Source organism: Micropterus salmoides, unplaced genomic scaffold, assembly GCF_014851395.1.
Source record: "Micropterus salmoides isolate LMB-PRFRI ecotype aquatic unplaced genomic scaffold, ASM1485139v1 Ms_hic_scaffold_19, whole genome shotgun sequence".
In the NCBI taxonomy this organism is placed as follows: domain Eukaryota; kingdom Metazoa; phylum Chordata; class Actinopteri; order Centrarchiformes; family Centrarchidae; genus Micropterus; species Micropterus salmoides.
This window is the reverse complement of record NW_024041039.1, coordinates 19390512-19403908: the sequence shown is the minus strand read 5'-3', so window position 1 is coordinate 19403908 and position 13397 is coordinate 19390512. Positions and strand designations below refer to the sequence as shown.

General features: G+C 42.0%; 1 protein-coding gene across 2 annotated transcripts; it reads right to left on the bottom strand.

Moving 5' to 3' along the window:
- Nucleotides 1-432: 432 nt before the first annotated feature.
- On the bottom strand, nt 433-13015 carry LOC119910741 (intraflagellar transport protein 43 homolog A). Of its 2 annotated transcripts, none has more exons than XM_038729536.1 (9): nt 12866-13015; nt 11901-11966; nt 9211-9281; nt 6676-6711; nt 5843-5889; nt 2098-2170; nt 1228-1303; nt 996-1058; nt 433-736 (listed from the first exon to the last, which is right to left on the bottom strand). In XM_038729536.1, the coding sequence occupies exons 1-9, from the start codon at nt 12992-12994 to the stop codon at nt 626-628; spliced, it is 672 nt and encodes a 223-aa protein (XP_038585464.1). In that variant the 5' UTR covers nt 12995-13015; the 3' UTR covers nt 433-625. The 2 variants fall into 2 exon arrangements, with proteins under 2 accessions (XP_038585464.1, XP_038585463.1); XM_038729535.1 differs by having other exon boundaries at nt 11865-11966; nt 12866-13010.
- Nucleotides 13016-13397: the final 382 nt, after the last annotated feature.

Here is a 13397-nt window from a genome sequence, read left to right as displayed (position 1 = left end):
TGTTGAAGCCACAGTATTCAACGCATTCCTCTTTATCCAGTAAAAGGTATAATGTATGCTAATCCCCCAGGTGTCAATAGGAACTCTGTTCAATGCATTTGAGATAATAGTGAAGAAGGGGTTGCTCCTATCGAAGACCTGGAAGATAAAGTCAATGGCACAGTCAATAACAATAAGGTTGTGGGCTTTAATGAGGAATGTTAATTTGAACACAATCAACTGGATTTCAGCTTAGCTGATTATCAACCTTGGACTTGTATGAGGGTGTTGATAATGCTGGCAGTACAGGGAGGGCATTTTTATCTGTGACAGCTTTTTTTCAGGGGAGCTTTTCAAACAAAATCAGTTTGCCTTTTGGCTGTTAAAAACTAACAAACAAAAAAGGGGTGAAATTCCAAAAACCTAAACAAAGAAAGGGTAGGACAACACTGCTCTGTTTACTGTTCACAGTGAACTTTATTTCAAAACTACAAAAAAACACTGTATATACACTTTACAAAATATAAATTCTGGATAACAAACAGTAATTAAAGTTACTATAACCAAAGTCACTGGCCCTTCTGTGTAGTGGACATTCACCCAGTTCCCACTGGAGCTATTTAAAGTCCCATTCCAAACCTCCTCCTCATGTTACAGGCAACACGGCCTGCTCCTCACTCTCTCCTTGATCCCATTCCATCAGCAGCTCTGAGGACACCTCTGTAAACAGATGATCCCAGTCCCAGCTCACATCATCCTGCAGAACAAAAGAGAGACATAACAGGTAGAAAAGAAGAATTAGAGAGTTAGAGGGAGACATAACCAAGAAAGGGAGCGTGGGGAACAGAGGGAGCAAAGAGAGGAGAATGAGGAAGGAGAGCAGAGGGTGTTAATGTACACATCATAAATCTTGATTACCTGGGAGACAGAGCGGCAACCTCCCCTGGTGCTCTAGAAACAGCTGGACGGGCCTTCGCTGGGAGCTCACAAGCTATATTTACTAAAAACTCACTCACCTCTTTCACCTCCTGCTCTGGCGCTAAAACCTTGGTGAGGAGCTTCAAGTCAATCTCTCCATCCTGAAGAAAGAACATGGTAAAATTCACGTAGCTTGCACGAACAGAGGTGATGTTGGCTGCAAAATTAAATGGACCACCTTGGCGAGAAGAGAGGTAGGAATATCAAAGAGATATAAAATATATATATATATATATATATATATATATATAAATAATGTCCTTGACTTACTAGTGTCTGGAACGCAGAATAATGCTTAAGATCATTGTCCAGATCTCTGTAGGTGATCACACGGTTCACCTGGATGCTAACAGGGTGACAGAAAATGAGAATAAGCATTGGATACACAAACAGACCTGTAGTTCAATAAGGACAACATGTCAAAGAAACATAGTAGCCAGCCTGACTGCAGTGCTTTCACACTGCCTGCAAACCAAGACTGAGAAGTGGCTTTGTAGAAGTTTAAAGTTTGTGCACAATAAAGCTCCAAGACTTCAAGCAAAGACCACAGAGAGCAAGAGATGGTTGCCAAGTGGTAAACGCTTCAAATTGAAACCCAGCTGCTTATCTGTGGGTTGGAATTAAGTGGGGGGGCTCTGAAAGTGGCCGGGGCCTAGCAGTGCATGCCAGTCCTACTTACTGCACATTACACGCTACATTGCCCTCGCAATGAGTTCAATGTGGATATTATCTCGCACAGAGAGCAAGCCCCAGCCTAATAACCTCCACCGCTGTCATAGCCTTGCTACATATTCGACACATGTCGGCGTGTCTCTCACTGCCCTGTAAATCAAAGGGCCCGGTTAGTCGGGACCCTGGTAACAGAGTTGCATAAATCACACCCAACTGTTATTTCTCCATTTCAGCCCGATAAAGTAAGACACTTAGCAATGGCACGTGTGGAGGACAGGTAACCATCAAAGTCACCAGAGCAGGCTACTGATGTACTGTCCTGTGCACGGGCAGAGGTTAACTGTCAGACATGGGTCTGGGGAAACACTCTGTGCACGTGTGTGTGTGTGTGTGTGTGTGTGTGTGTGTGTGTGTGTGTGAAAATCCTGAGTGATACTGAGTTTCAGTTTAAGGCATTCGCTACTGTACCTTGGTGGAGCTGCAATTTGCATGGTGAGATCTTCTTCCTGTACTTCATCAAGGTCTGGAATCACTGGAATATCTGAAAATCGAAAAACAGAGAACACAGCATTTTACAGACCGATTTTTAATAATTTCAGGAAATCAGATTGGCAGCCAAATAAATCACTTATGAAGAATACAGTAAATCCCGTGTATGGCTGCTAGAAGTGCACATTTTTGTGTAATTATGTGTATGTGTGACCATGTCTGTGTGGCACTTCCTCCCCTCCCTCTCTCGCTACATCCTCATAAGAGCTGCCCTGTCACAATAGCCATGCGGCCATGAATATTCAGGAGGCGAGGCGGCAGCTCTTCCTGCTGTGAGAGGGGCGCTGGCCAGGGGCTCCCCAGAAAGCACCCCCTGCTACCTTAGCATTTGGGCCCTGTCAGCGCCGCCCACCCCCAGGACCCGCAGTGGCCGGTAGGCCGACCTCCATGTCCACTCTGCCACTCCGACTGGGGCGGCATCCAGCCATGTGCAAGAGTATTTGCTTGCGGGCCCATCTGTGTGGGGTCGGAAGTCACAGTGCGGCCTGGCAGGGGCTGCAGTGCCAGGAGCCGCCAACCCGCTGCTCAAACAGTGGGAACCCACTTTAATTGGCAAAACGCAACAGGACAGAGGATGGCTCCACTCCCAAGAAGGACAGGGCAAACTTTCACAGCATTTTTCAGATGGACATTTGTTGGAGCATGATAATAAGAGGCATAAAAAGGAATATATAACGATGGCATGAAAATAAGACAAATAGTTTATAATGAATAAAGAGACTGATTGAAATGAGTACCCTATTAATTGATGACATTTATCATCAAAAGGTTACCAGATAAAGAAGAACATCGAGGAAAATGGTCTCAGTTTTATCATGTAAACAGTAAACACTTGATACGGGTGATACGTGATATGGCTTTCCTGAACATTATTTTGTATTTTGTATTTTGTTTGTTTGTGTGTGTGTGTGGGGGGGGGGGGGGGGCAGACTGCACATCCTTATTAGCCGAGTGTTGACAGTGAGAGAGATAGAGAGAGAGGAACAGACAGCTACTGAGAGAAAAACAGAGAACTGGACTGCACGAAGAGGGGTGTCAGTAATCTCTAACCACAGTACTCCACCCTGAGGGGAAAGTCAATAGAGGAGCTAAATGGAGGCGAGATGGAAGTCTGCATCTGATGTGAGGAAATGTCTTGGCATCTGTGTCACCATTCCTTCAAAATAACTCCTGAAAATAAAGTGGAGATGAGGAAACATCGATCCTTGACGGTACACAAAATTCCATTTCTACATAAAAGTTATGGGCTGTTGAGATGAAGAGAAATTATTTTGATTTAGAAAACATTACTCAGATGGATGAAAAATTCTGAAGACAACTTGTTCAAAACCTAAACCATCAACTTTCAGTATATAACAAAAGCTCACCCTCTGTTGGTAAGATACTTCTTTCTCTTTTTTAATTAAACCAAATTAAAAATGCCACACTCGTTTAGCCGCTGACAAGATTCATCTGTGTTTCTGATATCCAAATAAATGCAGGCGCAGGTATTTCATATTCATGAGGCCCTGGTGACACTTTGTCCTCTCATTTACAAAGCACAGCGTTCAGCAGAATTCGTCCCCCCTGGACCCCCAATCAAATTTAATGGTCTTAGTGCAATGACATCAAAAAGCCTTGTCGTCCGGCTCTTTGCAAACAGCTTCCTGGGTTGTCTATCTGTCCACATCACACTCTTTTTCATTTCAGCCAGTAACGGACTATTAACACAAACTCCATGAGAGTTCAGTGTGAAGCACAGAGGCATATGTTGTCTATATGCAAAGTCTATTATGAAGAGAAAAAAGGAACAACAGTTTTAAATAAGCTTTAAATTCAATCCATTACTGGAGGTCAAGCAGGGCATCAAAGCAGCTGAAAACAGACCAGTGTTTTCTTCTGGTGCAAAGGGCAGCTCCATCAGGAGGAGCTGTCTCCTCAGCGCAGCACACACTACCCACGCTGACTTCCTTCCCTCAGCTGGACATGTGTCAAGGTGGCTTTTGTCTGGCAGCGGGCAGGCCACGCATATCCTTATTACACGGTCGCGTCCGGCTTCCTCGCTGAAGCATGTAAATATCAAAAGGGGATAATTTGCTGTGAATGTAGACATACTCCCGGCAGGCACACGCCAGTTAGTGACTTTGGAGAGGAGGACGTCTCCCCACATTACTTGGGCTCCTATAATCTACACAGGGGTCCAGTCAAATGATTACCTTGGCACAGAATCTATTTATGGGACAATATTCAACACATCTCCGGCTAAGACAGTGAGACATGAAACAGATGAGCGTGTTTGCGATATTGGTGCTATTTTAAGTGACCAGTGGAGGCTGTGGGGGCATCTGATGGGGAGATGGGAGCAGGGGACTGGGCTAGCTTTCTCTCTCTCTCTCTTTCCCTCTCTGTGCTTGTAGCCAGTGGACATAAAGGATAAGGGTAGGGGACATAATCAAGATCGCAGGGGCTATCTCACTAACCCTCAGCACTGTAATTTCCAATGCCCCTGCCTCCGGCTCTGTATTAAGAGGTCTCCCTCCACAGAGTAATAATCTTTCCGGCGGCATTAACTGCAAGAGAACCAAACCTCTGGACTCTTCATACAACTGGCCATATGAGCCAGTGCACACTCGACAGTGACAGACAATGTGTGTACATAATAGATAGAAACGTACAGTGTTGTAAGAATTTCAGAAAAGAACAGTATCTGAACTTCATGTGTATATGCATACATTTTAATTTTAATCTCTATCATAGTTCAGTTCTCATGAGAAAATTGACAATAAAAAGTTTAATATTTGAATAAAACACACAAGAAAACATTTGACACAAAGGGATAAAAATGATCCTCCCTAATATTTGGTAATTTATCACATATTCATAGCCTCGTTTTGACTTGTATAAATTATTTTTTATTCTTCTTCCTATTCTAATTATTATTAATAGTCATAGTGATGGACATTTTTTAAACAGAGGTAAGCTTACTGTAGCTAAAAGGGTTTGATCAATATGTCATTTGTTTATTTGTTCATGAATGGCACCTACCTGAGGTGCTGATGTGTCTAAGTCTTTCAGTGTTGTCAACTGAGCATTTCATGCTTTTAACCTACCTTTATTAAGGCAATTTGACCCTATTTCCCCAGCTGCCTAGTGCCGCATAATAGAACAATTTTTCTAGGCAGGGTTTAGCTGAATTTCCCCCCCTCAGTCCTGACATTGTTTGAGGTGCGCAGAGTTGGGCCCTCAGGTGACTCAGTTACCGCTTGATCTGTATTCAACAGCACTTGCCTGACGCTGTGTGTGTACATGTGTGTGTTTGTGACTAACTGAGTCGCTCTGGGTGGTGAGGGGAACACTTAAATCCTGCCACTACATTCTCCATCGATTATAGATCCAACCTTATTTAATGAGCATATTCACTTGTCATTTTCATCAAAAGGGCATTGCTCAGATGGTGTCACACGCTGGTCAAAAAAAGGAACACTGGTCAAAGGCAGAGTTCGAACACATGAATCCATGCTGCATTCAAGGAGAAATATGGTGTGAGCATCAGTGAAAAGCGATGATCTGACTGGCTGCTTATCTGCTCTACTTCCCGAGGATGAATGTGCTGCAGAGGGGCTGGAGGGCTTCTCTTTGCCCGTGAGGAGAGACACAGAGTAGGGGATAGTGAGGGTGCTCTTACCTCCTTCATCATCTGAGCCCTGGGGAGTTTGTGGTCGCAGACGGCGGCTGCGGAAACAGGAAGTGTGAGAGTATGAATAATTTAATTCTTTCAAAACGCAGCCCGACGGTGAGGTCATCATAGGAAGTGAGTGAGTCGGCTCCTGGGCTACTTTGCTTTGATGACAGGCCTGTTTTTTGTCTCGTCTTCCTCTCATGGTAGTTAGGACACTGAACAGTAGCCTCTGCCAAAAGGCACTGACGGTGCTATGAGACGCTGTTGTGCTGTCTGGGTGACAGCAGCCTTAGACAAGATCACCTCTAGGATTTTTTTTTAAAAACAAACCCAGCCGGAGCAGCAGTCTGCGTAAGTATCACTAAGACAAGACAGTTGTGACAGGAGCATAACATATGGGATTTTCTGCAGGGTAACAACTTTACACACAAAGCCTCTGTCTTGCTACAGCCATTCAGGCACCAGGCTCCAACTGCGATGATGAGTAAAACATGGACGACTGCATCCTCTACCTGGCTCTCCTTGTGATGTCTATTCTATTCACAGAATGATATGAGGGGGGTGAGAGGGAAAAAACTAGAATAACAAGAAAACTTGGCTCCTAACAGCAATAAAAGTGATGACAACTCAGTCACGCTGTTTTTTAATCATGTTAAGTGATTGTTCTTAGAAGGCAAGGATTAGTTGCAACCAAGGACAATGTGAAAGTACAGCACTATTTCCACTTTACTGCAAAGGGAACATACATTTTACCTGACCTATTTTTATTCATGCACACAAAAATGTAACTGGCATTGACTACAAGAGTACAATAAAATGTGGATGTGGTGGGAACTTACTCTTCCAGGTCTTCAGCTGCAGGTCTTCTTGAAGGTCTGTAAAGCAGCAGAAACAACAAGTTAGACAAATGAAATAAAATATATATATATATGCCCTGCGATGGACTGGCGACGTGTCCAGGGTGTACCCCGCCTTTCGCCCAATGTTGGCTGGGATTGGCTCAGCCCCCCGCGACCCTGTACACAGGATAAGCGGTTGACTATATCTATATCTATATCTATATATATATATACATACACACATATATATATACACACACACACGTGAGAGAGATATATATAGAGATAGATATAGTTATATAGTTATATATTTCTCTCTCTCTCTCTCTAGACACACACACACAGTATATAGATATAGATATACAGTGTATAGATATAGATTTAGATATACACATGCCAATTTCTGCCACAGTCCTTGGAGGAATCTTGTTGGCTACATCCTCTTCATCTGTATCTAATGATAGTAACTGTGCTACATCAGACACAGTTGTCTTCTTCTCTCCTCTCTGTTTTCTCAGCCTCGTCTCCTGCTTCATCATGCTGCTATTTTCAGACTTCTTTCCATTTACACAGCTCAGCTTGAACAGAGCATGCCAGACCCCAAAACACTGTGTTTTGACACTTCCCTGACTCAACACAGTATTTTTAGCATTCAATATGTGTTTTAAGAAAGCAGCAATCACAGAAAAACAAATATGAACTCATTATTATTACCCAAGATGTATTTGACTATACAATAGAAGAAAGGAATCAAAGCAGAGTATGTTTCAGTATGTTTTCATTAGTTGCCTAAAAATGTGAAGAATTTTCTTGAAGCAAAATGCTTTTGCTAGTACTCCTGGTTGATTAGTGCCCCCTTCTGGATTTACAAGTAGTACATCTAGTATTGAAACAGTATTTTCCTTGCTGTCATTTATATCCTTTCATACTAAAAAAAGGGATTTCAGAAGTGCAGTATTAATTGATTGCTGAACAGTTTGCTGTAGGGACAGCATTTAACACAAATTTGATTTGGGACTTTGGGCTATAAAGATTACTCTAACTTGACAACTTGACAAACTGAGCAGTTCAGGCAAACAAACTCATCAACTCAAAAAAATAAAGCTTGTACAAAAATCAAGATATCAAGAGTTTACAGGAGAATCTGAATACTTCATACATCACCTGCCATAAATCTGAATATATATGGACAATTAAATTATGATATGTTTGCTGTGTATTGGAAAAGATGGAACCATATTAGGCTAATTAATGTGTTTTTTGTTCATGGTATGGAAAGATTCACATAAAATCATCAATGATTTTGAACCTTCCCTAGCTAAAAATGTTGACTCCTGTTTTGTCTGTCTTATCCATGTTGTCTGAGTATAGACCAACATCTTTGAAGGTACTGGAGTCCAACCAGGCAGTGCAGAGAGGAGCTGAGGGAGCCTACCTGCCTGCCCTTGGACTGTGTCCTGTCTGGAGGGCGGGGGTGGAGACACTTAAGACACATTACAGGCCCCTTGATTAAGACTCATGTAAGGCAAAGCGATAGACATGGTAAAACTGTCTGGAAAAAGTTGTTAGGGATAAAATATATTGTGACAACCTGGTTTCAAAGGTTCATCAATAAACTGACAGATCATTTAGTGTCAATTAGAAGTGATAGATCGACAAATCCCGGGATTTCTGCGCTGGGATTAGTGGGAGGAGGGCGGCGGTGATTGAGCATGAGGGGTGACATTGAAGGGAAAAGTCCTTGCCAGTTCCAGGGGGGACCATTACTTACTTTGTTTCAGAGAGGATCAATGCGCGTGCAAACCCCTTTTACACCTCCTGTATTTCAATCGCTTTGAGACTGGGAATCAAGCTGGGTTACGCAAAAGCAGAGAAGCGACACGCTGACCTTCTGTGAGAAAGGAAAGATCTATTGAGTTTGCTGTTTTCCCTGCTTGCACTAACGGTGCAGTAAACTACACAAATAAGCACAATTGACTCAGCCTGTTCACTTCAATGCATCTCCTATTCTCTCAACTCTACTGAGACTGAAAAAAAGGAAGCACAGAGGCAGGTGGAAGAGAAAACTAGAGACGTAGTTTCACAGTACAATAAAAAAGTCTCATGTTGACTCAGTCATGTACAGTATTTAGATTTAGATTTGTTAGTTGTAGACAAAAGCCTGTGGCAAACACCTTCCATCTGTTCCAAATATTTCATGAATTCTCCATGTTGTGCTCCCCGTGTAAAGAGCAGACTGCAATGGTAAGGGGTGATTAAGTGGCTTGAACCCTGTGATGAAGTGGCTAGCTGACTAACAGTGCCCTCCTGTGGCTGATGCATTAACCATGTCAATTACCGCCTTGCTCACAGATGAAGACGAATGGAGAGTCGCCTGCTCAGACAGGCTCCCTCTAACCTTGTTGATTCACAGCCTGAGTCCCAAATATGCACTGATAAATAAGCTCATTCAACAGCATGAGAGTTCATTAATAACACATAACCCAACACCACAGCGTAGCCGCGGGAGATGGAGGAAAGGGTGAAAATACATACTTGGCAGAACCAGACCCAGAGCTTTCTTCTGCCCAGCCGCCCTGCCGCCGGGCCGGTTTAGGAGGGGGCCCCTGGAAGACAAGAGAACATTAATAGCAAACAGCTTCACTGAATGTTTACTAACTCAGCAACTTAGAAGATAAATAAACCATAGTTGGAAGCATTTCAACTGTTGTTAGGCTTTAATTTTGGGCAAGAAAAGCAAATAAAAAAATCATGTTTTTATATAGCTTTAGGTTTTGTAACAATTACAGGGCATATGTGTTACATCAATACCTATTTGACATAGTGGTGAATAGGTTATATATTGTGCTTTATACAAGTGCAAAATCCATGAACAACAGACCTATAAAAAACATGCCACCAAAAGTTTTTAATGTGGAAATGTGCCAGTAGTTGGCCCTCTTGTCCAAAAATACAGACCCCTAAACTTAGTATAAATATAAAGGATTTGTTTTAAAGTAAGTTTAATTGTCTTGTAAAAGTATGGGGACAATTTAAACCAAAGTTCACCTCTAATCCTGAAAGCTGCAAACTACCAAACAGCACAATGTGCTTGGTATGTGCGGTACAGAATAATCTATATGTACTGCATTGATTTGTATAGTTTTCAGTACTGTCCATTTCCAGCACCAGAACATATAGAGCAGAGTGTGGGAACTGCCAGGGCCTGTAAATCTGACTCGAAAATAGATTCGGGGGGGGGGGAGTGACCCTCTCCCTCTCATTCTTTGCTTCTGAAAATAGTAAACAGAGTATGCATCTCGATCCTGAGACCGGGACCCTGAGACCAGCACTTGAATGAATGAATACCTCAGAGCGCACGAGGGTGGGCACTAGAGAAATGAATTAGAGGGAAAACAGGCACAACATTTCTCATTACTAAATTGGGTCTGCAGAGGACAAAGTGCTTGTGAAGAATTTCTTTCGTTTATGATGAAAGAGGAAATAATCTTTCATGGCTGGTTCCTTCACTAAAGCCATGTATAAATCTGAATGTCACCATTAAGCAGGGCAGAGGGAGGGGGAGCCACTCGGCTCTGCTGTATATTACCATTAAACAAGAGAGCTGAGGCTGAACAAGCTCCCTCAACTTTGTGTAATTAGTAAATGTCTCTTTATTAAGAACAAAACGTATTACAATAATGACAACTGAGTCATTTTAAGCAACATTACAAAAAACCTTTCGAGTGATGTGAAATCCCTCTGATGTTTAATGTTTGGTGTTTTTGACAATCAACAATTTTCAGACAGAGACAAGATAACACGGTCTTTGAGTGTAATAAATTCCTCCTCTGACAGTTATTTCACACTACAAAAATGGAGAGGACCGCAAGTGTCCTGAGAAACAAAACAAATATGTGCTTCCAATTCCTCATGACCAAATATGAACCTCACAGTTGTAGTAAAATAGTTATGGCTGCTAAGGCAATTAGCTTAGCCCTCATGGTTTCTAATTTAGGATTCTCTGATGGTCTCTGGGGCAAGGCAGTTTTGGTGGCCAAACCTTATGAGCCCATAAAAGCAAATGAATCTTTGTTTAAAAGGATGTCAGGAATGTGACCAATCAGTTGGGTATTTTAGGCAGAAGAGGCCAGGGTTGATAAACGAAGACTGCAAATAAAACCACCCAGTCGCACGGCACTCTGGAAAAATGTATTGCATGTGCACAGCAGGTCAGAGAGGGCGCGAGAATACTGGTTCATACATTAGGGAAGTTGGCCTAATTTGGGAAGATTAGCCTAAAGCAAAAGCATTGCTGGAATTTTTTTGCTTTGGGAATGTTGGCTGGTTTACAGTTCACCAGGAGATGTGACTTATTCCATAAATGTCAACAACGGTGAAGTGAAATTATTTGTTATATTTCAACTTTTCATTTATTTTTGCCCTATAATCAGTCTTAATTTTGCAACATTAACGCCAATATGTTTGAAGAGGCAGAGAACACGGAGAAAATGTTACAGCGATTCTGCTTTGAGACTTGAAGTGATTCATGTAACACTAGGCAGTATAAGGAGAGCATTTATGAAAATTGTAGCTAGAGTAAAGGGGACTTCAGTGATGTAATCTGCTTGTTTTTCAGTTAGACAATTTACAAGAGGACAATTACAATGTTTTCTTCTAACTAAAGTTTAAAAAGGGGTTTAGAGCTTCTATGAAGTAACACTTCAGAACATTTCATGCAAGCACACCAGATCCAATACACACAGGACATTAAATGAAGAGCAGCTACAGTTTGGGAACAGTGATTTAAAACCTGCTCAAGTACAAAAATGGCAATTCAAACGTCTCTACATAAACACTGTACTCCATTAAAACGTTACACCATATGTGTGTCAAGATGGTGTTATTGTGTGAGCTGTAGTGTGAGAGGTGGTGAAACTCAACAGGCCTGGATATCCAATCCAACCGGCGGAACGGAAGAAAACAATTATAGCAACTCTTGACTAGACCAATGTTTATGAAGTTTTATGTCTGGAGCACTTGAAGCAGAAGCCATGCAAAGTCACAGCTTTTTTCATGCCACCTACCTCATCGTCATCCTGTGATTCGTGTATGAGACAAAAGCAAAATGCATATTTATGACTGTGAAGCTTTTTGTGAGGTGAAATTATAACATGCAACTAACTGTCCATTGGCACATGATTACATACTTCTCCCAATAAAGCAGAGGTGGAGGACTTCCTTACGTAACGAGAATCTTCAAATGATGATTGGTCTGCTGCAAGACGGGCTCTTCGTCCAGACTTTGCAACCTTTGAAATGGACATCATTTTAAAATGGAAAACAGATTTTGATGTTAGAAAAAAATAGATAGAGTGGTCTTAAGCAGACATTCTGGTGTTAGTGTTCTCTCAAGTACTGTAAACTTAAACTGTCATACCCCATAAGGTCTAGGAATCATGATTTATCTTATACCTGAATGACAGATCTGAATTTACCTTTAAGATAAGTGAAGATGTTCCTTTGCGGTAAGTGGAATTAAGTTTAATTCAAATATTTTTAAAGTTATGGTTTTGTTGTCATTGCAAATACTTCAACACAATAAAACTGAACTTTAACAAGGAGCTCCCCCCACCCCCAAACACCAAAAATCAGCGGTAAACGCACCCCTCCATGGATCCTATCTAGCTGCAGTAAACGAATGTCCAGGCCAGGTGAGGGCTATGTCACCCAGTTCAAAGATAAGAAAGTGTCGGTTATGGAAAAAGGATGTCACAGAAACTGAGTTACAGAATATGTGCACCAGAATATCGTCGTTTCGTGTACGCTTTTCGACAGAGTAATTATAGACTTCCAGTCAGGTCAGAGTGGGGAAAGAAAACAAAGCACTAAGCTGTGCATGTCGGGAAATTTCGGCTAGCCGGGCTAACCACTTTGAACCACTTGGTAGCCATTAAGCTAACGTTAGTTAGATTATATACTTAGAGTTTAGTCTTCCTGCTGGCGTCAGTACAAGTAACGTTAAACGCTAATGTCTCTTTGTAAGAGGTTAAATAGCTGTCTGGCTAATACTGACGTTTACATTAAGTTAGCTTAATAGCTAAGTAGCTAGCAATAGCCTCGCTACACCATTACAATATTACACTAAATAAATGTTACCTCTGCTCCTATTCCCTCACTTCATTATCTGCGTTGCAAACCAGTCACTCACGTTTTTTGCCCCTCCAGCATCTCCGTGCTGAAAGTTTTCGTCCATTTCTCTCCTCTTTGCGTCTTCCTGAATGTCAACAAGCGTCACGTAGCAACGCCAATCAGATGAAATGTGGGCGTCCCAATCCATCACCGTGAAGCCGAGTGACAAATTGATGTTAATGTTGCTGCTGCTGTTACTGAATATGATGATAATCATTATAAATGCCTCTTAAAAATCTTGCATCCCTTGTCTGACAGTAGCTCCCTGTGTTTCCCTACTGCAGGGTCAAAAGCCCAGGAAGGTTTTGGGACACCGATCTGTTTGTGGTTCATCACAGGGCCTTAGTGGCTCATCATGTCACCAAAATCCAATGTCGAGTGTCACCATAAAACAAACTGAAGGATGACCTGCGCACTTTAGAAAGCTTAGCACACTGAAGAATGCAGTTGCAGTGAAAGGTCAAGGATAAATCATTGACTCAGTGTCGGGTCATTAAAATATAAGGGCCAGCCTTAAGGGACAGTTAAACATTATGTCATTTAAACAATCA

Coding starts and splice junctions, on each gene's coding strand:
- LOC119910741 (XM_038729535.1), bottom strand. CDS start 12,994: ATGGATTGGGACGCCCACATTTCATCTGATTGGCGTTGCTACGTGACG. Junction 9,282..11,864: donor CCTCTGCTTTATTGGGAGAA/GTATGTAATCAT, acceptor CTTGTCTTCCAG/GGGCCCCCTCCTAAACCGGC. Junction 6,712..9,210: donor TCTGGGTCTGGTTCTGCCAA/GTATGTATTTTC, acceptor GCTGCTTTACAG/ACCTTCAAGAAGACCTGCAG.